Genomic DNA, 24,566 nt, shown 5'->3' on the forward strand with positions numbered 1-24,566 from the left:
GTTTGTACCGAATCCACTTTGGCTCACGCGCCCTCACGTCACCACCTTACTCAACCCTGAACCCATTCATCGCCGCCCTCCGGCCCAGACAACCCCACCCTCCTCGAAAGGCTGCTACGGAACACGCTTCCATGTCATATTCCTGAAACCAACAAACATAACAAAAAACCACCATCCCCCATATACAATCTCTCTTTGATTCCCACCCATCTTCTGCGCTCGTCAGCCTTCCCGACGAGCCGCCCCAACCGTACTTCACCATTCCTCCCACAACCAGAAAGCGGAAGGCTGCCGAGCCGTCGACCTCATCCGCCCCGAACAAGAGGATCTCAGCTGCAGCATTAGTGACTCGGCCACCAGCTCCCCCGACCCCAAACACGATGGACTCCGAAGACGAGTTCATGTCGGCCATATCTAGCGGTGACGAGGACGTCATGAGTGATAATGAAGACATGTCGGGAGCAGAAGGTAAGGTGCTTTTTTTCTTTCTCTTTTTCCTTTCTTTTTGTTTTTGACTTCCGCTGTTGTTTCCATCATTTTCTCTCTCTCTCTTTTTTCCCGGTCTTTTGAGTGGCTTCCACAGACTATATTGAGCTGTGGCGCTGACAAAGTACTTCTCATCCAGATTTCGACTCCGAACTCGATGCAGACCTCGACGTCGACCTTGCCAAAGATCCCCCGAAGCGAAAAGCAGCACACGACATCACATTTAGCGTCTACAGCCCCGAGGACCTGAGGAAGCAGCAGGATGACTTAATCGACGAGGTTAACATGATTTTGGAGATGCGGAAGGAGGATGCAGCCATCCTATTGAGGCACTTCAGGTGGAACAGGGAGAGGCTAATCGAGGAGTACATGGACAACCGAAAGAAGGTCCTGGAAGTCGCCGGCCTGGGACCAAATGTTGGAGGTGGTCCCCAACTACAAGTCATCCCTGGTTTCTGCTGCGATATATGCTGCGAGGATGAAGAAGGTTTACAATCATTCGCTATGAAGTGTGGCCATCGATACTGCGTGGACTGCTACCGTCAATACCTGACCCAAAAGATTAGGGAAGAAGGGGAGGCGGCGCGTATCCAGTGCCCCAGTGAAGGCTGCCACCGCATTATCGACGCCAAATCGCTCGATCTTTTGGTCACTCCAGAACTCAAAGAGCGGTATCACGTGCTGCTACAACGGACTTATGTCGAGGATAAGGATACACTTAAGTGGTGTCCCGGGCCCGACTGTCAAAACGCTATCGATTGCTCTATCAAAAAGAAGGACCTTCACCGAGTCGTTCCGACGGTGACGTGCAACTGCAAGATGCGATTCTGCTTCGGATGCACCCTCAACGACCACCAGCCGGCGCCATGCGAGTTGGTCAAGATGTGGCTCAAGAAATGCGCAGACGACTCGGAGACGGCCAACTGGATCAGTGCAAACACCAAGGAGTGCCCCAAGTGCAACTCAACCATAGAGAAGAACGGCGGCTGCAACCACATGACATGCAGGAAATGCAGGCATGAATTCTGCTGGATGTGTATGGGCATTTGGTCTGAGCACGGCACGAGCTGGTACAATTGCAACCGTTTCGAGGAGAAGAGTGGGACGGATGCCAGGGACGCCCAGGCCAAGTCAAGGCTGTCACTTGAACGTTACCTACACTACTACAACCGATACGCAAACCACGAACAGTCTGCCCGGCTCGACAAGGACATTTACCACAAGACGGAAAAGAAGATGACCATGTTGCAGACGGCCTCGGGCATGTCTTGGATCGAGGTTCAGTATCTTGAGGCTGCGTCACAGGCACTGCAAACGTGCCGTCAGACTCTTAAGTGGACTTATGCCTTTGCATTTTACCTGTCACGCAACCATCTTACGACGATATTCGAGGACAACCAGAAGGATCTCGAAATGGCGGTCGAAGCTTTGTCGGAGATGTTTGAAAAGCCCGTGGCAGAGCTGGCCGATTCTAAGCAAAAAGTCGACATAATGGACAAGACGGCTTACTGCAACCGGCGCCGAGTCATTCTTCTCGAGGATACAGCCGAGAATCTAGCAAATGGTAAGAGCACCACCCTGGTCATATCTCCTTTCGTCAGCCCCCACTAACGCACTTGCGATTGACCAACAGGCCAGTGGACCTTTAACGTGGACATTGGGTCGTCTGCCAGTGCTGGCCGTCGCTAGCTGCATCTGGTCGCAAGACGAATGAAGAGGTGGTTCAGAGAATTTCGGACGGCTCAACGTGATTGACCACCGAGGATTCAAGCCCCCTGCTACAGGAAACTCCTCGCCCAGGTTGAGTACAAGTCGAAATTCATTCTACGGTACGAAATTGTAGTTTGATATAACTTGGCGAGACTGTCATATCATGGCGAAAGACTAGTTGAGGACGCAGATTATAGAAACACAAGTCTTGGGCAAGGTCGGAGCGAGATACATTGTCTTTGAAATTGCGGTAACTTTCCACTCATCTTTCTATAGTTCTACTTTTGCTGTTTGGAGTTTGGTGGGGTTCATGGTACAGATCTTCCATTTTGATCTCAGTCTTTCATCCTCTTTCTTTTCACTCTATTATGGGATATTCTGCAGTGTTCTTTTCACACTGCCTCCCACCTAGATATCTACTGCATCTGTCACTGGGCTTGCAGAGGAATGGGGATGAGTGAGGGCGTCATTGTCGCTTTTGCACACTGTTCAGTTTCAATTTTGAGCGTTAACGCATTTTCTATACACGGTGGTACTCAGTCCTATTCCTAGCAAGAGACATTCAGACCGTCATGTTCAATGCATAGTGCAGTGTCGTATGCATAATTGGTGACGGGAGTAGCTTGCCTTCGTGTGTATAAGTAAGTATATTCAAAAGTCCGACGTCGGAAAGTCGGGAAAGACGATGGGGCTAGCATAGCACATGGGCATGTGGGGCACCGTTTGACGACATTTCATCGGAAAGGATACTGGAATACTGTTGCTGCATGCGTCAAAATTCCAAAACTAATCCTCAGGCGATGGAACATCGTGAACAAATTGATGAAGGATATTTTCGACAAAATTAGAACCCTACCTACCTACTTAAGTATTTTTTTTTTTTAAGGCTGCTGTGCAACACACATTCCCCAAGTACATACAACAACCTGCGCATTGAATCCATCTTGTCTCTAAAACAATTATCCGCTGGCGGGTGTTCTTTGCGCCCAGCACAGTGGGCTGATGTTACTTCAGCCGTTCGCTTGCCCGAAACATTCACCCGAGCCCTGCGAAATGCGGAGTCTCCGCACCTGGCAACCCCTTCAGGTCCCAGTTTTGAACAATGTCGGCCATTCGCGGCTTGAGTTCTCCACATCCCGCTTCGGCTTTGGACTCCGGCTTTGAGCATCTTTGGGGACTTTTCCGCTCCATGACGACTACCAAACATCTGTTGCAAAATTCTTTGTGACCTTTTTTCTTGTCACGATACAACTCAGCCTTTCTTTTTAGTAGCTTTTTCCTGTTTATCCTGATACCCCATATTTCCTGGCTTGACCGACACCTTCCGGTTCCCGCGCTTGCGCTCAACCCCATATCATCCTTCTCTTTGTCGCCAAAATGCCGTCCGCCGCAATGTGCATGAGGGTCCTGAGGGCGCACTCCAAGTATGGATCTAATGTGAGCTTTCCTCTCCGGAAACAACAGCTACCAAAACACTTGGACAATGTCACTGCACAAGTTGCCGACTATGTAACTAACAATTGATTGTCACTCTGCAGCATGCCGCCCTCCTCGCCCGCTCCTTCTCAGTCACCGCAAGGCGGTCCAAGATCGACAAGGTGGTTTCGTCAGCTGCCGAGGCTCTCAAGGACATGGAGTCGAACAAGATTATGCTCTGCGGTGGTTTCGGCCTCTCGGGAGTACCGGACACGCTGATTGACGAAGTGGTCAAGAAGCCCGAGATCAAGGGCCTCACGGCGGTCTCCAACAACGCCGGTACCGACTCGAGTGGCCTCGGTAAGCTTCTCAAGACGGGCCAGGTCAGCAAGATGATCGCCTCCTACATTGGCGAGAACAAGACGCTCGAGGGCATGTACCTGACGGGCAAGGTACAGCTCGAGCTGACGCCCCAGGGTACCCTGGCGGAGCGCTGCTCAGCGGGCGGCCGAGGTATCCCGGCTTTCTATACGCCCGCGGGCCTGGCGACTGTGGTGCAGACGGGCGAGCTGCCTCTGCGCAACAACCCCGACGGCACCCCCGCCGAGTTCTCCAAGCCCAAGGACGTCAAGGTGTTTAACGGCAAGCCATACCTGCTCGAGGACAGCATCGCTGGCGACTACGCTTTCGTCAAGGCCTGGAAGGCCGACAGGCTTGGCAACTGCCAGTTCCGCCTGTCTGCGCAAAACTTCAACGGCGCCATGGGCCGCAACGCCAAGATGACCATCGTCGAGGCCGAGCACATCGTCGAGCCTGGCGAGATCCCACCCGAGGCGGTGCACCTGCCCGGCATCTACGTCAAGCGCGTGGTGCAGAGCACTGCCGAGAAGAAGATTGAGAAGTACACGTGGTCCAAGGACGAGTCCGACCCTGACGCGGCCGACAAGGCGACCACCGCCAAGGCGGCGCTGGGCACGGGCGACTCTGCCGCCAAGCGCGAGCGCATCGTGCGCCGCGCGGCCAAGGAGTTCAAGAACGGCATGTACGCTAACCTGGGTATCGGCATGCCCATGTTGGCTCCTTCTTTCGTCGCCGACGACGTCACCGTCCAGCTGCAGAGCGAGAACGGCATCCTGGGTCTGGGCCCTTACCCCCGCAAGGGCGAGGAGGACCCGGATCTCATCAACGCCGGAAAGGAGACGGTGACGCTCAAGCCGGGCGCGGCCGTCTTTGGCAGCGAGGAGAGTTTCGGCATGATCCGGTCCGGACGCATCAACCTCACCATCCTGGGCGCCATGCAGGTCAGCGCCGGCGGCGACCTGGCCAACTGGATGCTTCCCGGCAAGGTCAAGGGCTTCGGCGGAGCCATGGACCTGGTCAGCAACCCGAGCAAGACAAAGGTCGTCATCACAATGGAGCACACGGACCGCAAGGGCAACCCCAAGATTGTGAGCCAGTGCGCTTTCCCGTTGACTGGCAAGGCTTGCGTGTCGAGGATTATTACTGAGCTGGTGAGTTTTATTCCCTCATTTCATTTTTTCCATCCCAGACGAAAGGGGATCATGCTAACAAAAATCATGAATAGGGTGTCTTTGACGTTGACTTCGCTACCGGCCTGACCCTGGTCGAGATTGCTGACGGCGTCACCGTCGACGAGGTCAAGAGCAAGACTGGCGCACCATTCAAGGTTGCCGAGGACCTGAAGCCCATGTTGTAAATGTCCCTAGGACCGCGAGAGTAGGATTTGTGATGTGTCACGGGGTGGGAGGAACTATTGATTTGGGTGTGATAGACACAAGTGTTTGATTGGTTGTTGTAGACGTAAAGTACATACGGGGAGTTTACACATATAGGCGTCTGTTGCATCTATCTATAATATTTACTGGTCACTTGTGCATTTCTTATCTTTGAACTATTAGTGGGAGTGTTATTGTATAGCTTTTTGGAGATAGTATTGCTTTTTTTTTTTCAAGTTTTGCCAAATCAGCCCAGCCCGGATGTTCAAAATAGCTACCTAGAAAGGAAAGAAGCCATGTGGGAGACAGTCAAAGTCAAGAACAGTCAATCCCGTCGATGTTATGTTGCTAAACCGCAGTCAACTTACCTTGGGAGGGTGGAAAAAAAAAAGACAACTCCTACACTTGTAGGAGTGCCACGGAGATCTAAGGGGTGACAAATACTACTTTTCTTTTTTACCAAAGTTTTTTCTTCCCAAGGAACACCAGTCCCTATGAGCGAGATATCTTGGTCAGCGTGTTTGTGTGATCGCGCTTCCCCCAGATGGCAAAGTAGGACCGGACGGCCTCAAAGCTCCTGCGGCCGCCGTGGTGGGCCTCAATACGGTACGCGAGATGGGCCTTTGCCAGGTCGCACTGGTAGCAGCGCGCCACGGACCTGTCCAGCTTTTGGTCCGGCTTGACGTCGGGCCACTGGGCCTTGATGGACGAGGCGGACGGCGGTGCGGTTAGGTCGTGGCCGCAGTATGGGCAGGTTGATGGGCTCATATTTTCTGGGTTTTAAGGGGTTTGTTATGTATGAGGTTTTTATGATAAAAAGCGTGTATGGGTTTGAGTTTGTGCTGTTTGTTGTTCTGTGTATGTCTTTTGATGCAGGTTTGACATGATGCCATGTGTTCCTGTCACGACACCCAAGGTCTATTTATTACGATTTGACTCCAGGCAGGTTGAATGGCAGCATGTCTTTGTTCATGTCGGTTCATTCGACCATTGATTGCTGCATGAACAAGCAACTTACAACCGGGAGAACAAAGGCGCCAATTGATATGTCTACAATGGCAGGTTCTTTCATTTAAAAAGTCTTTTAAGAAGTTGGGATACCATCTGCGAAACAATGGTCTGGCAGTGAGACCTCCCCGTCATTGTTCCCACGCGTTGCCAAAACATCAAGATATCACCAAGATCACCAGCGGTTTGGAAATGTATCGATCAAAAAATTTCTCTGGTGTCCAAGGCGAGCCCCTGCGTACAGGAACCGGCTAGAGCGACCCAGAGGGTAAGATCTCGAGTTTTGAAAAAGCGTTCCTCTGTCCTCCAATTTCCCCTCCAAGACCTGCCACGGAGATACGGCAAAAGCCAGAGTGAATATGAAGGAGTCTTCAGTTGAGGGAGAAAAGAGAGGGAGAGTGTGTGAACGCAGTTCGTGCGCGTCAGGATTTTCTTTTGAAGGGTCACCACGGGCGCGGGTCCGGTGATTTGGTAAGCAGAAGCCCACTTTCGAAAAAAAAAAAAAAAAAAAAAAAAAAAGAAAAAAGAAAGGTTTCCCTTCGAGTCAGGGTTAGGGGTCAAAGCTCCATCTTAATTCTCCCCCGCCCCGTGAATGCCCCGCCAGGAAAGGTCGGCAGGTACGGTACATGGCCTAACTAAAGGTGGGTAATTACGTACAGGTGGACTATCATTGCAAGCCTACCCCTCCATCGGGCGTCTAATTTCATCGCGCTTCCTTCCTGGGTTGCTAGCTGCACTGTCCCTCCTTTTTATACGTGTTCGGGGTGAACTCCTTTTGGTCACCCAAATTTCAAGTCTAGACGAGGTACACAGACAAGAGATTGGGCAGTCATGACGAATCACAAAACGGCCCCCCTCCCAAAGCTTCATCTAGTCGCTTGATGGCCGGCGGGGCGCCTGGTCAAAGGGGAAAGAGGGGTCCATTGGGGGTTTACGGTTCCATGCTTTCGTGTCGTCTTGCTTGGAGTACGTACATGCGCTTTCCAGCGTGTGGTTTTGGTGTATTCCATTTGACCGGGGGCCATTAATGACACAAGTGCCTTCCACTAAATTGTCTTTTCTTGCATTGTCCATCCTTGTCAAGGAAACATCTTGTTGTACATACAACTTTTAAACACATAACTTGCGTTACTTGTTGTTACCAGTACCTATCTCTACACATACTGATCCCCGAGTCTAGTAGCACTAGATTAGACGCCTTGTCATCAACATAACGATTCTTCCGCGTCCTTAGCTCCCAACTCTCCCTTCCCCCTTTTACTACCCGCTTACCTACCAACTACCTACCCCACCCCCGCCCGTATCTACCGAGTACTCGCGTCGCGTGCTACTCGACCAAATCCACCAGCAACCGCAAACATGTCTGGAAGACCCGGAGGTAACTCGCGCGGCCGCGGCGGCAAGTTTAAGAAGTTCACACGCGGAGGTAAAATCCGCCCCCTTTCCTCTTACTCAACCCGCGGGTAACTTGGGTACACCGCGGGTGTTCTGCGCGGCGCAACTTAGCTGACGCCCTTTTACCGAAACCACAACCATCCCTACAAAACAGGCGGCAGACACTTTTCCCGAGACCTCCAGCCCATAGACAACGAAGACTACAAGAAGGAGGAGGAGGAAGATTCTGAAGAGAACTCGGAAGAGGAGAGCTCCGAAGAGGAACAGGAGCGCAAACCCAGACCGCCCAAGAAGAGCCGTGAGCAGCTCAAGGCAGAGAAGAAGGCCGCCAAGGCCGCTGCGGCGGCCAAGGCCAAGGCACCGCCCAAGCCCCAGCCCGGTGACATGCCTCCGAGCGAGTCCTCGGAGGAGGAAGATGATGATGAGGAAGAGGAGAGCGAGGAGGAGTCTTCGGAGGATGAGGCCAAGGCAAAGCAGGCTGCTGCCGCAGCCGCGGCTAAAAAGGCTGCACCTGTCAAGAAGTAGATGTCCTTGGGCTACCTTGGCCGAGGGGCGGATTCTATCGTTCGTGGATACTGTCTGGGATTGTAAGACCTGGTGAGAACAGTCGCCCACAGAACGTTGGACGTTGTGTCACGACGCAGGGTCTGTTGTTGAAGAGTGGCCTCTGGATAACTATGCCCGAACCACCCGATGTAGACATGGCTTGAATACCAATTGCTCTATCCGCCCATCTCGGTCCCATTAAAGATTACGGTTTTGATGTGATGTGCGGCGGCAAATGCTGCTAATATGGGTTGTTGTACATGATCAGGAATGGAAAAAAGCACTGGGAAGTCATCTTCCTTCATATCCCTGCCAGGCTATCGCTTCCCACCGATTCTTTCCACAGTCCATCAAAGTCAATTCCTTCCTCTTGGAAGAGATCTCGGATCTTCTGGGCAACAGCAACCTGTTTCTCCTCAGTCATGCCACCGGGCTGTGTCGCCTCGAACTGGACAGTCTCGATCCAGCGGAAGAAGAGATCCTCCTTACCAAGACGAACCAGCGCTTCGCGAAAGGCAAATACCTGCCGCCTCCGCTCATCCTCCTTGGTGCCTCCGGCGACACCATTGCCCGTGTCCAGAACCAACCAGCCGTGCTCCTTGTGGTGCAGCAACACAACGAGACTAAACGCGTTCAGCGCCAGCGCCTTGGCGTCCACGAGTTTGTGCGCATACACCATGGCGGCCCAGTCGAGGTCCCAGTCGCCGTTCATGGTGAGGTAGCCCGTCTTGTCGTTGAGCAGTACGGGCGACGTGGCGTTGCGAACATAGGTGGCGAGCTGGGTGCGAGACCCCTGGTCCGTTAGCACGTCCTTGCCGGCCAGTTGGCGGTCCCACTCGCGACTGCGGCGGACGTAGATTTCCTTGTCCCGGAAGCCGATCTGCCAGCGCCAGAGGCAGGGGTTGCCGTGGGTGCGGCCCAGGCAGAACTCGACGGGCCAGGGCCAGACGAAGATGAGCAGGATTAGGTCCAGGAAGAGGGTGAAGCCGCGGCCGAATACGACCCAGGCCAGCGCGGACCACGACATGGCGGCCGTGTCGAGCGAGATGCCCGTCACGTGGTTGCCGGTGGCGGCGATGGCTAGCTGCTTGTAGTAGGGGGCGATGTAGCGCAGGCGCAGGACAAACAAGGCAAAAACGGCCAAGTTCAGGGCCACGGGCACCAAGAAGATCTTGCGCTTGAATGCAGGCGGCTTGGAGTCCACGTGGGCCACGTAGACATGCTCCGGGTCGAGTATGTCGACAAAGGAAGAAAAACTGTCTGGGATCTTGCGGTAGGGTTTAGGGATGGATCCTGCGGCGGTTGCCTTTTTGGATCCAGAGCTTTTGCCCTTGGATGTGCGAGATGAGGGTGCCATTGTTGGACCTCGTGTCGGGTTGAAGTCGGGCGGTTGTTGTCTCGATCGATCTCTGGGAATCGTTTCGAGGGTTGGCAGGGAATGCACCTGCTGCTTGGCCATTTTTTTGAGCTTTTTGTTCCAAGTCATGGATGGGTTTTGTCACACAGTATTACAGTTGTTGAGGTTGGGACAGCCATCAATGCCCTTTCGACATATTGATTGCACAAAGTAATGATATCTAGATGCAGCTGCGTGATGTTCAATACCATCGAATCTCTTCCAGCTCATAAAACATAACAAACGCGTAAGGGTAGATATAGTATATCCTTATTATGCTTTGCAAAAAAGGCATTCAGCTGTTGCGCCGGTCACCCTCAGCTCAAGCCCCGTTGTCAATCGCACACTGTACGGCCCTCAACTTCAAGTGGGTCCCATGCAACGCCAATCAATCCAATCCCTACCGACAAGCTCCGAAATAGCCTTCAGAATTTTGGCGACGCCTTCTCCAACTTCAGTTCCAACATTGAAGTGACCAATCCAAGCCCTCCCGGAAGGAATCAGTGTGTGGCTGTTTGCAGAGAGTCTGTCCTTGGACGCGCTCTCGATTCAATGTTCTAGTCGACGAGGATGATAAGACAAAGGATAAGCAGCGTAAGTATGACTAACTATACACTCTGTTTCCTGGTCAAGATTTTTTTTTTTTTTTTGCATCACCAAAAAAGGCTAACAGGGGTACCTTTCAGCGACAAAGGAATTTGTTCATCTGCGCTTTCTGTCGGACCGCCTGCAGACCTAACCACCGGCCATTGCAACATCCGAGTCTTCCACGCTGGTATTCTTCCGCTGGCCAGCCACAGTCACAGAATGAATTCAACCGCAACACACACGTAACCCGGTCACATACCACGGCACCCACGGCGCGCCAAAACACCAGGACATTCGAAGAGGACGATGACGAGGAAGAGCTTCTTCCTCACGAGTTAGCTGCCCGCGCCCGCGAAACCGCGCCGACGCCGGCGCCGGCTCCTTCAGAGACTACTCCAGAGGCACGTCCAGCGCCGGAGAACCATGATACCAGCGCCGTTCCCCCAACGAATCATGTCCCCGAGCCCAGCAACGTCCCAGAGCCCGCCGAGTCTAAACCTGTAGAAACGCCCAGAAAGCCATTCGTCCCGATCCGCCAACAAAACTTCAAAATCGACGACGAGGATGATGATCTGTTGGATGACTTGTTGCCGCACGAGAAAGCGGCGCAAGAACATGTTGCCATCCAGCATGACAAAGAGAAGCGCTTAATACTTGAGGAGAACGAGGACGATTTCTTGACACCAGCTGAGGTTACCGCTCGTGCTCACTCCTACAGGACGCCCAAGCCGTCAGGACAAGCTTCTTCAGGTTTTACTATCAGGCGCATAGTGTATGGTGGACCAGCTGTTCGTAACACTGCTCAGGCCTCTCCTTCGCAGGGAGTGGCAGGTCCTGGGGAATCATCCGCCCCTATGGGATCCACTGCAACGGGCAACGCCAGTGACAAAACCCCTCGCCCACCTTGGGCTCAGCTACCGAGAAGACCTTTCAAGGAACTTTCCGGCGCTTACACCAGGCCCGAGCCCACCCACACTCATGATGATGTTAACGATGTCTCCCAAAATATATGGGCGCCTTCCGTGAATATGTCAAAGAAATCACTCCCCACTCCGGTTATAAAAACCAGATCTCGTGGATCTCGTGCCAGGAAGGACCATGACAGGAAGGACTATGACAGGAAGTTAGACACGCACATTGACAGGAGTCCATCCTCATTTTTGAAGGGAGAACAAGAGCAAACAACAGGTACACATATTCATCATACTAAGAATCGACAGGACATCCAAGAGACACTCGCCAGTTCGAGCCAATCGACTCAATCGAGTCACAAAGATGGCGATAGCGACCTTTTTGCTCAGTTTGGAGAGTTGGACGGCAACAAGACATCATCCAATAAGCGCTCCACAACGAAGCAGAGCGACGAAAAAGATTGGAACTGGGGCAAAGAGGTCGAGAAGAAGGCTAAAGTCGATGAGCAAAAGGATATGCCCAAATTTACGAACTCCGTTGCAACCCCTGATGTGGAGCCCACACTCAACCCTCAAGATCGCGAAGTAGCGGATGATAGGCGATCCAGGGGCAGGGATCGTGAAGTACGAGACTTCTCAGATAAATCTAAACAGAAACCAAGATTCTCCAAAAACAGCTACAGAGATGACGACGAAGATTTCTCGGAAGAAGCTGAGGCAATGGCTCAGGCTCGTCGCGAACGCAAGGAGCAGAGGAGGTTGCAACGGGAAATGGAGGAACTTGAAAAGCAGGAAGCAGCCGCAGTCAAGACCATCCTTGTGCCTGAATTCATCACAGTGGCCGACCTGGGCCAGTCTTTGGGCTACAAGCCGGCGCCTTTCCTCAACCAGTTATTGAAGATGGGATTCGAAGACATCACAGTCGAGAGTGTGATGGCGGGTGAGACTGCGGCGCTGGTTGCCCAGGAGTACGGTTTTGAGCCCATTTTGGACGTTGGCGATCAAGTCGATCTCAAACCGCGACCACCGCCAGAAGATCCGTCGGCGCTACCACCACGACCACCGATTGTTACCATCATGGGTCACGTCGATCATGGAAAGACCACGATGCTTGATTATCTACGCAAGTCATCGATAGCTGCAGGCGAACATGGTGGGATCACTCAGCACATTGGTGCCTTCTCGGTGAAGATGTCAACTGGCAAGGTCATCACATTCCTGGACACGCCAGGCCACGCAGCCTTCTTGACTATGCGCCAACGCGGTGCCAACATCACCGACATGGTCATTCTTGTTGTTGCAGCCGACGACAGCGTCAAGCCGCAGACATTAGAGGCGTTGAAGCACGCTCGCGCGGCAAAGGTTCCCATAATCGTGGCCATAAACAAGGTCGACAAGGATGAGGCTCGGGTAGATCAGGTCAAATTGGACCTGGCAAACAATGGGGTCCAGCTTGAGGACTTTGGTGGCGATGTACAGGCTGTCTGCGTCAGCGGAAGGACTGGTTTGGGCATGGCGGATCTGGAGGAGAACGTCATCGCGCTCGCTGAGATGCTTGACATGCGAGCCGAGACCGACGGCATGGCTGAGGGCTGGATTCTCGAGTCGGCCATCAAGCCGCTGGGCAGGGCCGCGTCGATTCTCGTCAAGAGGGGTACGCTCCGCAAGGGTGACCTCATCGTCGCCGGGACCTCGTTCGCCAAGGTCCGGCTCATGCTCAACGAGGCCGGCCAAGAGGTTGACGAGGCGCCTCCGGGCACTCCCGTTGAGGTGTTTGGTTGGCGTGGTACGCCCTCTGCGGGCGACATGGTTCTCCAGGCGCCAGATGAGGACCGAGCCAGGGACGCGACCCGGTACCGCGAGGAGATGGCGGCATGGCAAAAGACAGCCGAGGGTGTGGCGGCGCAGGAGAAGGCAGACCGCGAGAAGGCTGAACGCGAAAGGGTTGAGGCGGAAATGAAGGAACTCATGGGAGAAGAGGGCGAGGCCGAGGTTGAGGAAGCGCCCCCGGGTACCACCATGGTCAACTTTATTATCAAGGGCGACGTCATGGGATCGGTCGAAGCCGTGTATGGTGCCGTGATGGAAATTGGCAACAACGAAGTGCGGCCAAGGGTTCTGCGATCGGCGCCAGGCCAGGTGACCGAGTCGGACGTGGAACACGCGGCGACTACAGGCAGCCACATCATCAGCTTCAACAGCACAGTTCAGGGACACATTGAGCGGTTGGCTGACCAAAAGGGGGTCCGTATCATGGACCACTCCATCATCTACCACCTGGTAGACGAGGTCAAGGCGGTGCTCTCGGAGAAGCTCCCACCGTCCATCTCCTTCAAAGTCAACGGCGAGGCAGAGGTATTGCAAGTCTTCCCGATCAACATCAAGGGGCGCAAGTACAAGAACATTGCCGGTTGTAGGGTGCGCAATGGTATTATTGTCAGGAACAGCATGTACCGCGTCATTCGTGGGACTGAGGAGGTCTTTAATGGTAAGTTGTTTTTTTCCCCTGTCTACTGCCAATGGCCAAGATCGACGACTATTATATACTAAGCTAACTTCCTTTTCTTCTTCTCAGGTAAACTTGAATCACTCAAGCACGTCAAGAAGGACATTTCAGAGGCCAAGAAGAACTCGGAATGTGGTATTCAGTTTGAGGACTGGGACGACATTCAAGTCGGCGACAAGATTCAAGCCTACGAGGAGGTCAAGGAAACCCGTTACCTGCCATAAAGACGTTTGTTTTCTTTGGACAGGATGTGTGGCAGACACGTCCATCTGGGACGCTCATGTGCTAACCCCCAAGCGTGTATTTATACATCTTTTGTAAGATTTTGTGAAAACGCCTGTAACTATAGACAACCTAAAAACACATAGATGGCATTCTTGGTGTAGGCTGGCTCATATGTTTTTATATAGATGGGCCTAGGAGGAATATTACTATGTAAGACGTGGGCATATACCTTTCTCCTCTGTCCTTGTAAAGGGGATATAAGCAACTAATCTTTGGTAAAATATATCTTTATTAAAATGAAAATTTTGAGCATTGAGAAATACCAATGAAGGTAAAATTCACACCAAGACGTGCATATTGAAACATCCTCACAAATCCACATGACTGCATCGAGCTTTGTCCGGCTAGGCCCAACAGCGACAGCGATGTGCAAGTCAGAACGCAGAAAATTCAATCAAGTCGTATAATAGATTTAGGAGTGACGCAGATGACCGATTTGCATCGTCATTCCGAAAGGAGGCATACGATGCAAATGGCGGACCAAGGGACATAGGCCACAAGTGGTGGGTAGGATCAATAGCAACCAAAATTCAAATGACGACCAAGAAGAAATCGCCACTCCAGAAAAAAAAAAATTTCGTCCTTCGGGGCCCGACGAATCGCTTAGGAAACTTTCACGGTTCCCCCGACCGGAGAAAGCCCCGGCCCCCAAAGTGTAACCCTTTGTTGCCGGTCCGGGTTCCGTCGGAGCTTTTCATATTGCTGATTGGACCAACAAAGCCAATTAAAGTCAATTATAAAACAGAAAACTGAGCCACACCGGTACGCCCAGTTCCGAGTCCGGTAAACCCAACTGCCGATCTAGTGGCTGATCCGACCATTCCCATTCGCCAGGCTGTTTGTTTCGCCACACACCGCCTTGCCAAATTGTGCCTGCTCGGCATATCTAGGAGATACAATACGCATGTATCACACATATTTTGGTCTTTGCGGCACATACAAATGACACCATCCACAAGTGTGCCTTGCTCATCGATTTTTTTCCTCTTTGTTTAGTCCAGTCTAACAGCAAATCACCCTTCTTTTTCAGCCATGATTGTGGCTCGTGTGAGCCTCTCATCGCCCCGGAATAGGCAATAATCAGACGGCGAGGCCAGAGGTGATCGGCGTTACTTATTTCCCAGTAAGACTGGATCGGGTATTCGCCCCTTTGTCCAGCTAGGGGCTCCCGCTCTCTATGCCCTCTCACCGTTCCCCTCTCTCACCACCAAGCAGAGAAACGAGGGAAAGCGCAAAGGTGGCTGCCTTTGATCCGACCACCCCCTTTCCTGTCCCGTGGCTGCGCATATACATGACTTCCATAAAAGGCAATCGAGAGCTTCCAGTCACCCAAATCATTGGTTCCCTTGAGGAGGGGCGTGCCTGATTCCGGTGCCGGCTCTTCGGCTTCGGTTCCACATTCTTTTCCTTCACCTTGTCGGGAGAGGCAGCCCACCTTGTGGCGAACGAGGACGAGAACCGAAATGGGTTTCTGCGTCGAGGATCTACGTCCACCATCCTCCTTGTAGGGCTATTGACCCGCTGTCGCTTTCGTTGAGCCATTCAGCAAGCCTCCTTGTGGCTTTCCACGCCAGCAACGCGTCGTCCCTCGCCACAACGCTTATATTTGATCACACCAAACCACCCTTCTAGACATTAGGGTAATGGTAACCCCTCAATGTGGCGAGGAAACATGCATATCTTCCTAATCCCATCTCTGCCCGCCCATTGGTGTCAACCACCCCGAGACTGAGCCTGTGGCTTCCATTCCATTGCAGTTATCTTGTTCAACCGCATCCTTCGCGTCAAAACATGCGCCAGCGCGAGAGGGTGTAGAGGTAGACTTCGTATCCCCGCCCGTATTGCTCCCGCTCGCGGTCCCCAGACAGAACATCGTCGATGATTGCGTGTTCCCTTTGGTTGCACTGCGTCCCTCCTTGCCCATCCCTCCCGATGAGTGCAGCGTGCTTGTTGTGGACCATTGGGCCGGGACAGTCAAGAGCGGGCCTTGGGTCTAGCGGTGAGATACCTGCGTTTGCAGCTGGTTTAGGCTGTTCATTTGTATCTCTTCGACCACATCCCCTCCGTCACCTCCGGCCCCTGGATCGGGGCGCATGCAGTAGGGGTCCTGTGGCTGGTGCGATAGAACGAGTTGATGTACCACACCACTCGGGGATAAAAGCAAAAAAAAAAATAAAAAAAAATAAAATGTATGCCCCTGGCGACTTGTAAAATGGTCGGCACACACCCCATGCGGTCCGGACAGGGGGAGTTCTGCGGTACCGCAGGGCTCGACGGGTGGTACAAGCAGGACAGGTACTTATCCACCAAGTAACTCGGGGCAATCCACTTCTTTACCTGTGGTATGTCCCTGTAAACCCAACTACTCGCAGTAAATCACTGCTGAAAACTTACCGACAGTGCAGTCTGGCTGTTTTACTGTGGTCTAGGGCGTTTATAAAAGTTTTGACTCAAACAAACTAAAAAAAGAACCCGGAAGCTGTCGCAAATTGCGGTGTTCAAAACCACTCCTTGGATAAAACTGGAGATATGAGGGCTCTGATCAACATTCTCGCAGTCTAGAACTTCAATTCTAGGCCAGCATTGATTTCAAGTAAACAGAGGAGTACCTCGGTGGGCCAAAGAAAGAAGAGAGGAGAGAGACCCTACAAGTGATCGGCGCCGTTTGCACCACATCGGGAAGCCCAGCTGGGAACCTGAAGATCCAATGAGACTGGTCCGGCACGGCGGGAGATGCGGGTGCGCGGTGACATTGCTCGAGGGCGATCCTTCTTCTTTCCCTTTGGACTTGCCCACTCCCCTCTCTCCTCACACCATGCACACACCCATCGGCCTCTCCCCCATTTCTCTTCCCACAACCTTGTCGCAACGGGGAAACCAACGGGATGGCTGTGCATTCCGTCTAAATTGTGGCGAGTGAAGCCCAGAGCTCTCTCAAAATGCTGAATAAGAGATCCATAAACACAGCCAATCCCACCATCAGGGCCCAAGTACCGGTACCTCCCTCTGTTCCTCACCTCACTCCTGTCTGTCTGCTGGCTAGTTTCGGATGCGCGGCGGGAAATCTCACACCCCTGTGGAACCGCAGCCCTTTTGTCTAAAGTGCAGCAGAAATGATGCAAGAACATGTGCATTGTCCACGCGGTTGCCCAGACTTTGGTTATGGTTCTCTGTGCTGTGTGGTGTCTGTAAACGTCAGCCATGCCAATGTGAAGAAAAACGTGACGTTTCTTGGCAAAAGTTGATGGTTATGAATCCCAAAATAGACATCTGAAAACGGTGTTCTTCTCTCACCGTTATACTCTGGAAATTGCAATGAACAAGGTTCTGGGTATTATTCTTGCGCGAAATAGACAGAAAACAAGAAGGACTGTCGCACAGCTTTGCTGTCACATGCAGCCACAAAACTAATCCCAAGCCTCAATTTGTAGCACCGACTTCTCACTTGAGCAGCCACATGTTGATATGGTTGCTTAAAAGAACGAGAGAAAACAATATTCAGGGGGTCGCAAATGCAGAACCAGCGACGAATCAACTGACAGGATTTCCAAACACCAAGAGATCACTTGCACCTCCATCAACACTGTCTTCTTCTTGGCGGCTTTTCACCTGCCATCACCCGATGACAGATATGCACGCGTCCAGATTGAATGAACAAAGTACACTCGCGCTGAGCAAAAGAGCCCTGGCCACACTAATGACCGACTTTACGAGCTCCTCCTCATCCATCCGGCTAGCCGGTCGGGCTGCCGGGCTCTTTGGAAGCCGTGAAGCCGACTTTGCCGCCCTCTTCTTTCGTCTAAACCCGCACCCCTATAAACCGATGGAAACCAGAGAAATTGGCAACAAATAGCTTGCATTTTTGCGGTAATAATGCAAGGGGGGATTTGGCCGCGTTTCCGCATCGGGAGCAAACCACGCCATACTCATTTCCCGCTGAAAAAGCATAGCCTGGGGTTGCAGCCTTCGGTTATAAAATTTCCAGCAGCAGCAACACTGGGGATTAACCGGTGTGATTTGGCCTTTTTTTTTTTCAAGTGGTCAAACGATCAGTGGCACCAGTAGAAGCTTCAAGGCTTTTCAAAAACAAGCCTGCTGGCCCATGAAATGAATGTGTCTGTCACCACTTGATGAGAGCCAGGATAAATGAATAAGCGGCAACGATTACACACACCTTCTGTGTGTGTATGCAGTTTGAATGGTACAGCTTTGTTCACCCATCACAGCCACAACCCTTGGGGAAACTGAGCGAAGGCTTGTGCTGCTACCACAATAACCTGCTTCAGTGTGCGACTATGCCATCTGCAGCGAGGATTACAGCAGGCAGCCGTGTTTGGAGGGCGTGGATGGCATTGCATACCATACCATACCATACCATGCCCATTGACCGCCGTAAAAAGAGGTCGGACTTTTCGGGACTCGCCGAAGAGAAAAAGACGATTGCCAGTGAAGAGCACTGGTAAAAGGATGATTGATTGATTTGATTTGATCGGGAAGAGGGTTGGCGTGGTCTGGACGGTGATGCAGGGGGGAAAAGGCCGCGCAATGGCATTCGCCACATGATGTCCGATGCGTGAGGCTGGGCTTGACTTGCAGATGTTCTGTTGGTGTGGCTTTAGTAGGAGAAAGACTTTTTCCCCCTCAAGGAAACACTTTTGTTTTACTGGGTAATTACTCTCTATGGGGAAATAAAACAGCAATGAGAGCAATTGAACTGAACTGATGTAACGAGCCCCACCCATGCTGCAAAAGCTTCAATTGCTTGCTGCACCCGCACCACCTGCCATCTACAGAAATATGCGCAACTGTCATCCCAACCTTATTACTGCCTGGCGGGAAGGAGCTCGGCCGCCATTCCCTGTAATTTCCGACCTTTACCTACATATGGTAGGCCTGGTCGGTTACCGGTGGAAGTCACAATGTAGTTACTGGACACCTTGACACCTACCACATCAAACCACCAATGGGCGGACATGTGTCGCATGTCCTTCAACCTCACTCTGACGCTGGCCGTTTTCTTTGGGCACCGGGATCCCGGTCATTGTCGCAGTTAAATGGTAAAATAAACAAATCTAATAACAACAGCCGATGACGAACCAGAGATTCCCATCTTTTGGGCACGCGCTGTCCTTTTGATCCTTTTACTCTCCCCCCGCTCTCCCCACGTCCGGATGACGGCTCAAGTCACCAAAAAAAATGCCTTGGGTTCCGGATCTCATTTGCCATGCGGTACATGAAGAGTTTACGGCTCTGCCAAGACACCAAAAGTCTTCGTTGTCAAACCCAGTACACGACGTAAATGTCTCTGCTTGGGCTTGGCAACCCTTGGCCTGGCACTATTGGTAGTCAACTAATCCAGGTACATACATGCCAAATACCTACCTTACCTACTTTACCTACTGTACAGCTCTGAATTTCCTGGGGGGTTTCCTGTCAAGGTTGTCATCCAAAAATCCGGCCAAAATGCTCCGGGTGCAGCCGCTGACTGGCTTCAAACCCCTGTGGCTATGGATGATGTGAATGCGGCTTGACGTAGGGGCACACACCTTTGTATGTTGTTTTTCGATATAAAATGACATTCATCGTCATTTTCTGCTAAGCAGAGTATCATGTACTCTTTTCTATTTGCAAGTATTGTATGTGTTGGCACTGATGGTTGGGACAGGAAAGAAGGGTGTTGCGGAATTCGGTGTGCGGCATATCATAATTGGTGGTGACAAACCCCGCCAAGCCAAAACATATACCACTCTAGACCGAATGCGTTATTATTGTAAACCCCCAGCCAAGAATCCATTGAATGGCTCACACAAAAACGGTCTATGCCATTGTACACGTATGTAGCGGTCATGAAATCTGGCCACCCCCCAAACATTGGTACCCAACTTTACCTTGCATACCATGCCGATTTTTCGCATATTGGATAACATCGGTATGTAGGAACGTCGTGGGGGAGAAACATCAAGATGACGACGTGGCGTATACACATGATGGATGTGATGTGTCGAGTTTCTGCGCGTCTTGGGGGGAGAGAGGCGCAAATGAGCCACACCGCGGTTCCCGTTCCACGATTTCTACCTTGCCATCTCAAAAGGAGATTACTGAACGACAAGGCAGTGAGAACAACAACAACCACCACCAAAAAAAAGTCTCTTCCAAGCCCCCAGTCCCGATGGCTGGATGGGTTGTCACACAACCATCATCCTTAATTTTGTGTTTTGTGTTTAGTTTGCCTAACCCTCTTCCACCCCGTTTTTGTATAATCCTTCTCAATTCCGTTTTCACCCTCGTCGGGATTACCCTTTTTCGCAAACCTTCGATGATTTACCAATCAAAAAAAAATTGGAGTCACGAAACAATTACCGAAATTCTAGTCTAGTGGAGGGAGGGGGTTTTTTTTCTGTAATTTGATGTTTCAGTGAAACGTCTTTTTGTTTTCTTCCTTGCCCCCGGTTCATTGAGATCGTTGCCTGAGCCTAGAGGGTGTGAAATTTTTGTTTTATATTTACGCCCCCGAAACAAATGTTTAGTGGAGCGTTGCGCCAGTCACATTTTTGATACAAGGGCTAATAAAAAGAAATCAAGAGGGGATTTTGTGAAGAATATATGCGAGTAAACAAGTTTGAAGAATATATATAAAAAAAAATATGTAGATAGTCGAATGACCCTTTATTTCGACGAGTTTAACCTCCAAAGAATCGAACAAAATGCTCTAGTGTTTCATGAAAGAAACAATACAGGTGACAAAGTAAACAAAACTGTACTAGAGGATTATAAAGCTGCATCAGAAAGTTGAAATGCGACCATGATGCTACTTTGTCAGGTGTAATATATCAAACAATAATCCTCAAGTGACTCTTCACCAAAATATGAATGTCTAACCCAGCTAGGGACCTTCTCGATCCGCCATGTTTTCCCTAAACAATTCGACATGTATGGCCAAAGTGAATGGCTTGTGTAGCCTGCAGACAAAACGTACCCGATCTAAAAAGAAGAAAAAAAGATAAATAAAAAAGAACACACTCGTGACATGACGCCAGGTTGTGCGATTAGCGCTGAAAGTGAAGAAAAAAAAAGAATAACAAGCAAAATAGCTGCCCGTCCAGGGACATGGTATCTCGAGAACAGAATTGGAACGCCAAATCGCAAAGACGCCACCCTCCATGTCGTGTTTTGATCGTGTGCTCATCAGCTGAATCAGGGCCATGACACGAACTCGTGTCATGAAAAAAGTTCCAAGTCTAAAGGTTTCGTGTACGGAAAGGTAGTTGATCTGTTCATATGCTCTGCGAGATTCTCATGGGAGAATCACAGGAGAAGCGTCTCAAAATGTAAGCCGGAACTCATAGCCACTCTTGGTAGCCGTGCGTGTTGAGACGGCGTCGTTGTCGCTGTGGTCGTCCACCGACATCTCCCATTCTCTCTTTACCGATGTTACGTTGGCGAGATCGGTTATTTCCAAGATCATGTCTTGGCCTTCGGGAAGTTCGGAAATGACGTCGTCGTCCATTTCCACTTCTAGTCCTCTGTCGAGGGCATGCACTACCCGCACAACGCTCGTTGACTCGATGCCCCATTTTGCAGCTACACGAGACACGAACTCCTTGAGGTTGCGTTGCATAAGGTAAATGGCACGGTGAAATTCCTTGGCATCGGGGTTACCAGGGTTTCGGCGTAGGATATAGAAACATGCCACAGGCTTCGTGCTACGCTCTGGGGGAGGCTTGTACGATGCATCAACACCAAGCGCTTCAATCCAGCCGGTTAGGCTGCCGGTATCGTCCGTCTTATTAACCTTGACAGGCTGGTCCGAACCTTGACGTGCAGCTGGAGCCGTCTCATCAAAATCCTGCCACTGTGCGTTGGCGACTGATGCTTGGGACTGTAGCGAAAGCGAGCTTGGGGACGGTGACACGAGAGAGGAACCAGCTACGGAGCTGCGCCCGCTTCCCCTAGCTTGCCAGGCCGATCCTTCTCGCGATTCTGCCTTGGCCAGTTCCAAAGAATCCCCTGGCAATGCCACTGGATGAAGATCCGGGTCATCCAAATCCTCACCACGAAGGTAAAGAATGCTGACAGGTCGAGTGCTGGTGAACATGTCCTGGAGCGTCTGAAGTTTGAAGTGAAGGTCCTCCTCGAGCGGCGGCCTTTGCGCACCAGCAGAGCTTGTTGACGACATTGACCAAGTGCGCTTATGCTTTTGTACTTTTCCAGGGCGTTGAGCATCTTGGCCCCTGTTGTGTGCACCCGAGGATCTTTTGCGCTTGTTGAAATCCTTCATACCGCTCTCAGCTTGAGTGATTTGCTGCTTGAGCTTATCGATCGTTTTCTTCACGTGCTGTACATCATTTGCCAGCTTTCGCTCGGCTCCATGGTCGCGGAATAGCTTCACCTTGCAGTAGCAGATCTCAGTTGCTGCGGGGTCAGGGCTGGCCTGGGAGTTGTCGAAAGGTAGTGCGCTGGTCTTGGCGCAGAGCCTTACTGGAATACCCTTGACTCCCTTTGAGTGACTGAAGTCAGTTGAGAGGAAGTTGAAACGAACTGCGATTGTGCATTCTGCAGCCCCATGAATACCGGGAGTCCAGATGACCGAGAATCCATCGAATGACGACGTTTCGAGCTCGATCCGTGTCCTCTTGTCGTCGCCTTCAGCAGGTTGCCCAGCCTCGACATACTCCACAGCTTGGAGCTTGCCCCCTCTTTGATGGGCCTCATTGGTGCCCCTGCCCTCCTTCCATAAACTCCAGCAGACACCGGGTTTTTGCCTCTGTTGCTCATCCTCAAATGAAACGCGTACAAAAGTTCGGAAGCGCGTGCCCGGTTGGATTGGTATTGTGGGTGTGGTGTCGACGATTGAAAGGGAATAGGCTTGGCCTTTGTTGAGATAAGTCACGGGAATCTCATCTGCATGTTTGATCATGGCCGTGGGTGCGTTCAGGGTTGAGTGAAAACGGAACTTCTCGGCAGATGCGGGAAGCCCAACGTTCAAAGGCATAAACTGTCTTGGTTGGAATCCAACCATTCCACCCTGCGGAGGGAAAGTAGAGTCGATGGCAACCATCCTGTCCTCGGCGGCATCTGACTCCATAGGAGAGCCGTCCTGGTCCATTGTTTCATAACCGGTATCTTGATGGACAAATGTGGATGGCGCAAACGATTGTTGTGGCTGTGGTGGCTGGATAAACGGATGATGGAACTGAGCTTGCGGGTGGAACTGATGTTGTTGCGGGTGAGGTGGATGAATTCCATGGTGGTAGCCGCCCATGTCTATCATGGCAGTAGTAGAGTGCATATGAGCCGCTTCAGTTGTTGGCATCGACAAGGGAGTGCCTATGCCCATGCCAAGACCAAGTGATGGCGTGTGCAAGTCGCCAGCTTGAGGGTGGTAGAGTGTGTTTGTCCCCCCTGGTGTTGGGGTGTAGTAACCCGGGGGCGCATTTGCGAAATTGGCAAAGGAGAACGAATTCGGGTCCATCAAAGAGGGAGTAAATTTGAAGAGCTCGTTGCCCGACGCTCTAGGCGTTGGGTCCTGGTCCCGGAAGGCTTCATGGCTTATAGCTTGTGATCTGCAGTTATTTGGTGTTAGTCGTCCGAAGCAGGATCCTATTCGCCGGCGTTATACTTCGATAAAGGAAAAAAAAAATAAGGGATTTTTTGTGGAACAGGCGCATGCGCTCCGAGAGAGTTCTACATCACGGCAGCCGGCGCGATCTCTGCAACCTGACAGAGCCGACGGCGCGCAAAGTAATACCCCGCGCTCTGGGGGGCAGCTGAAAGTCCCAAAGCGCACTAAATCGGGGCTATGGCTGCCGAATTCCATAATTTGTGCTCCCGGGTGACCATCAACAGTTGAGTCGTACCCACTCCACGCGCCCACACGCACGTGGATAGCTTAGAACGGGATGATTAGGGGCGACGGGGAGAAGAGACACAGAAAGTCAAACTTGCCTGTCTTGAGGAGCAACAAGAGCGCCTGGGTGGGCTGGGGCCGCAATGTTGGTAACGGCAACAGCCGACGATGCGCTCGGTTCACCAGTACTTGAAAGATGCGGAAACTGTTCCCTAAAGGTAGCCAGGAGCTCGTCCCCCGGCTTCGCCGCGCTCGTTCTGTTGAGATGGCAAGATGAGTTAGAAATGAACAGATAGAGAGCGTAGAGTAGATCGGATAATTCCAGATGATCGATCGAAATATTTTCTAAGTAATTTTGCGCATGCGATCGCAAAGGGCCTGGCCACATCACCGGCGCAGCCCGAAGAAAGCCACAAGCTCAAAGTCGACCGAGCATCAGGGTCCGAGGGTTGACTGCACATACCGTTGGCGAAACATGAGGACGGATATTCAACTTGCGCTGTCCGAGGACAGCTGTCGCGTAAGAACAATCAGCGTTGGAAGGTAAGCGTCCTCTCTTTCGTTGAGAGAGTTCCCCTGAGTCCCTCTTCTCCTTCACGTCAAAAAAAGAAGAAGAAAAGTCGGCGCGCTAGTTTGTATTGCCTTCCCAGTTGTAACAGAGAAAGCTGAGCTTGCAAAATAGCGTGAGTCGAGCCGTTGGTGTAAATTTGTGGCGCAGGCAGCAGTGTTGCTGCGG

At 51.7% G+C, this 24,566-nt stretch overlaps 8 protein-coding genes across 8 annotated transcripts; 4 read left to right on the forward strand and 4 right to left on the reverse strand.

The window, feature by feature from the left end:
- Window positions 1-68: 68 nt before the first annotated feature.
- On the forward strand, window positions 69-2,768 carry PgNI_08419 (uncharacterized protein). The gene is made up of 3 exons (XM_031128416.1): window positions 69-468; window positions 626-2,050; window positions 2,120-2,768. Exons 1-3 carry the CDS (start codon window positions 381-383, stop codon window positions 2,173-2,175), a joined length of 1,569 nt encoding a protein of 522 aa, XP_030978721.1. The 5' UTR covers window positions 69-380; the 3' UTR covers window positions 2,176-2,768.
- A 456-nt stretch (window positions 2,769-3,224) lies between these two features.
- PgNI_08420 (uncharacterized protein) lies at window positions 3,225-5,549 on the forward strand. The gene is made up of 3 exons (XM_031128417.1): window positions 3,225-3,633; window positions 3,735-5,123; window positions 5,198-5,549. Exons 1-3 carry the CDS (start codon window positions 3,574-3,576, stop codon window positions 5,327-5,329), a joined length of 1,581 nt encoding a protein of 526 aa, XP_030979143.1. The 5' UTR covers window positions 3,225-3,573; the 3' UTR covers window positions 5,330-5,549.
- Window positions 5,550-5,840: 291 nt separating this feature from the next.
- Window positions 5,841-6,116, reverse strand: PgNI_08421 (uncharacterized protein; the record flags this gene model as incomplete). The annotated part of the gene is made up of 1 exon (XM_031128418.1): window positions 5,841-6,116. One exon carries the CDS (start codon window positions 6,114-6,116, stop codon window positions 5,841-5,843), a length of 276 nt encoding a protein of 91 aa, XP_030979317.1.
- A 995-nt stretch (window positions 6,117-7,111) lies between these two features.
- On the forward strand, window positions 7,112-9,848 carry PgNI_08422 (uncharacterized protein). Its single transcript, XM_031128419.1, has 2 exons — window positions 7,112-7,782; window positions 7,906-9,848. Exons 1-2 carry the CDS (start codon window positions 7,716-7,718, stop codon window positions 8,274-8,276), a joined length of 438 nt encoding a protein of 145 aa, XP_030978664.1. The 5' UTR covers window positions 7,112-7,715; the 3' UTR covers window positions 8,277-9,848.
- Window positions 8,599-9,756, reverse strand: PgNI_08423 (uncharacterized protein; the record flags this gene model as incomplete). Its single annotated transcript, XM_031128420.1, has 1 exon — window positions 8,599-9,756. One exon carries the CDS (start codon window positions 9,754-9,756, stop codon window positions 8,599-8,601), a length of 1,158 nt encoding a protein of 385 aa, XP_030978630.1.
- A 324-nt stretch (window positions 9,849-10,172) lies between the features above and the next one.
- PgNI_08424 (uncharacterized protein) lies at window positions 10,173-14,197 on the forward strand. The gene is made up of 3 exons (XM_031128421.1): window positions 10,173-10,287; window positions 10,380-13,680; window positions 13,768-14,197. Exons 1-3 carry the CDS (start codon window positions 10,264-10,266, stop codon window positions 13,920-13,922), a joined length of 3,480 nt encoding a protein of 1,159 aa, XP_030979319.1. The 5' UTR covers window positions 10,173-10,263; the 3' UTR covers window positions 13,923-14,197.
- Window positions 14,198-14,586: 389 nt separating this feature from the next.
- Window positions 14,587-15,525, reverse strand: PgNI_08425 (uncharacterized protein; the record flags this gene model as incomplete). The annotated part of the gene is made up of 3 exons (XM_031128422.1): window positions 14,587-14,784; window positions 14,839-14,869; window positions 15,173-15,525. 3 exons carry the CDS (start codon window positions 15,523-15,525, stop codon window positions 14,587-14,589), a joined length of 582 nt encoding a protein of 193 aa, XP_030979318.1.
- Window positions 15,526-21,304: 5,779 nt separating this feature from the next.
- PgNI_08426 (uncharacterized protein) lies at window positions 21,305-24,307 on the reverse strand (the record flags this gene model as incomplete). The annotated part of the gene is made up of 4 exons (XM_031128423.1): window positions 21,305-23,546; window positions 23,672-23,769; window positions 23,925-24,087; window positions 24,294-24,307. 4 exons carry the CDS (start codon window positions 24,305-24,307, stop codon window positions 21,305-21,307), a joined length of 2,517 nt encoding a protein of 838 aa, XP_030979321.1.
- Window positions 24,308-24,566: the final 259 nt, after the last annotated feature.

Source organism: Pyricularia grisea (assembly GCF_004355905.1).
Source record: "Pyricularia grisea strain NI907 chromosome V map unlocalized Pyricularia_grisea_NI907_Scaffold_6, whole genome shotgun sequence".
In the NCBI taxonomy this organism is placed as follows: domain Eukaryota; kingdom Fungi; phylum Ascomycota; class Sordariomycetes; order Magnaporthales; family Pyriculariaceae; genus Pyricularia; species Pyricularia grisea.

Bases quoted from the DNA above. Each gene is read 5' to 3' on its own strand.
- PgNI_08422 (XM_031128419.1), top strand. From the start codon at position 7,716: ATGTCTGGAAGACCCGGAGGTAACTCGCGCGGCCGCGGCGGCAAGTTT. The intron at 7,783-7,905 runs GTAAAATCCGCC...CCTACAAAACAG, and splicing joins TAAGAAGTTCACACGCGGAG to GCGGCAGACACTTTTCCCGA.
- PgNI_08419 (XM_031128416.1), top strand. From the start codon at position 381: ATGGACTCCGAAGACGAGTTCATGTCGGCCATATCTAGCGGTGACGAG. The intron at 469-625 runs GTAAGGTGCTTT...CTTCTCATCCAG, and splicing joins AGACATGTCGGGAGCAGAAG to ATTTCGACTCCGAACTCGAT. The intron at 2,051-2,119 runs GTAAGAGCACCA...ATTGACCAACAG, and splicing joins AGCCGAGAATCTAGCAAATG to GCCAGTGGACCTTTAACGTG.
- PgNI_08420 (XM_031128417.1), top strand. From the start codon at position 3,574: ATGCCGTCCGCCGCAATGTGCATGAGGGTCCTGAGGGCGCACTCCAAG. The intron at 3,634-3,734 runs GTGAGCTTTCCT...GTCACTCTGCAG, and splicing joins ACTCCAAGTATGGATCTAAT to CATGCCGCCCTCCTCGCCCG. The intron at 5,124-5,197 runs GTGAGTTTTATT...AATCATGAATAG, and splicing joins CGAGGATTATTACTGAGCTG to GGTGTCTTTGACGTTGACTT.
- PgNI_08424 (XM_031128421.1), top strand. From the start codon at position 10,264: ATGATAAGACAAAGGATAAGCAGC. The intron at 10,288-10,379 runs GTAAGTATGACT...GGTACCTTTCAG, and splicing joins TAAGACAAAGGATAAGCAGC to CGACAAAGGAATTTGTTCAT. The intron at 13,681-13,767 runs GTAAGTTGTTTT...TCTTCTTCTCAG, and splicing joins GACTGAGGAGGTCTTTAATG to GTAAACTTGAATCACTCAAG.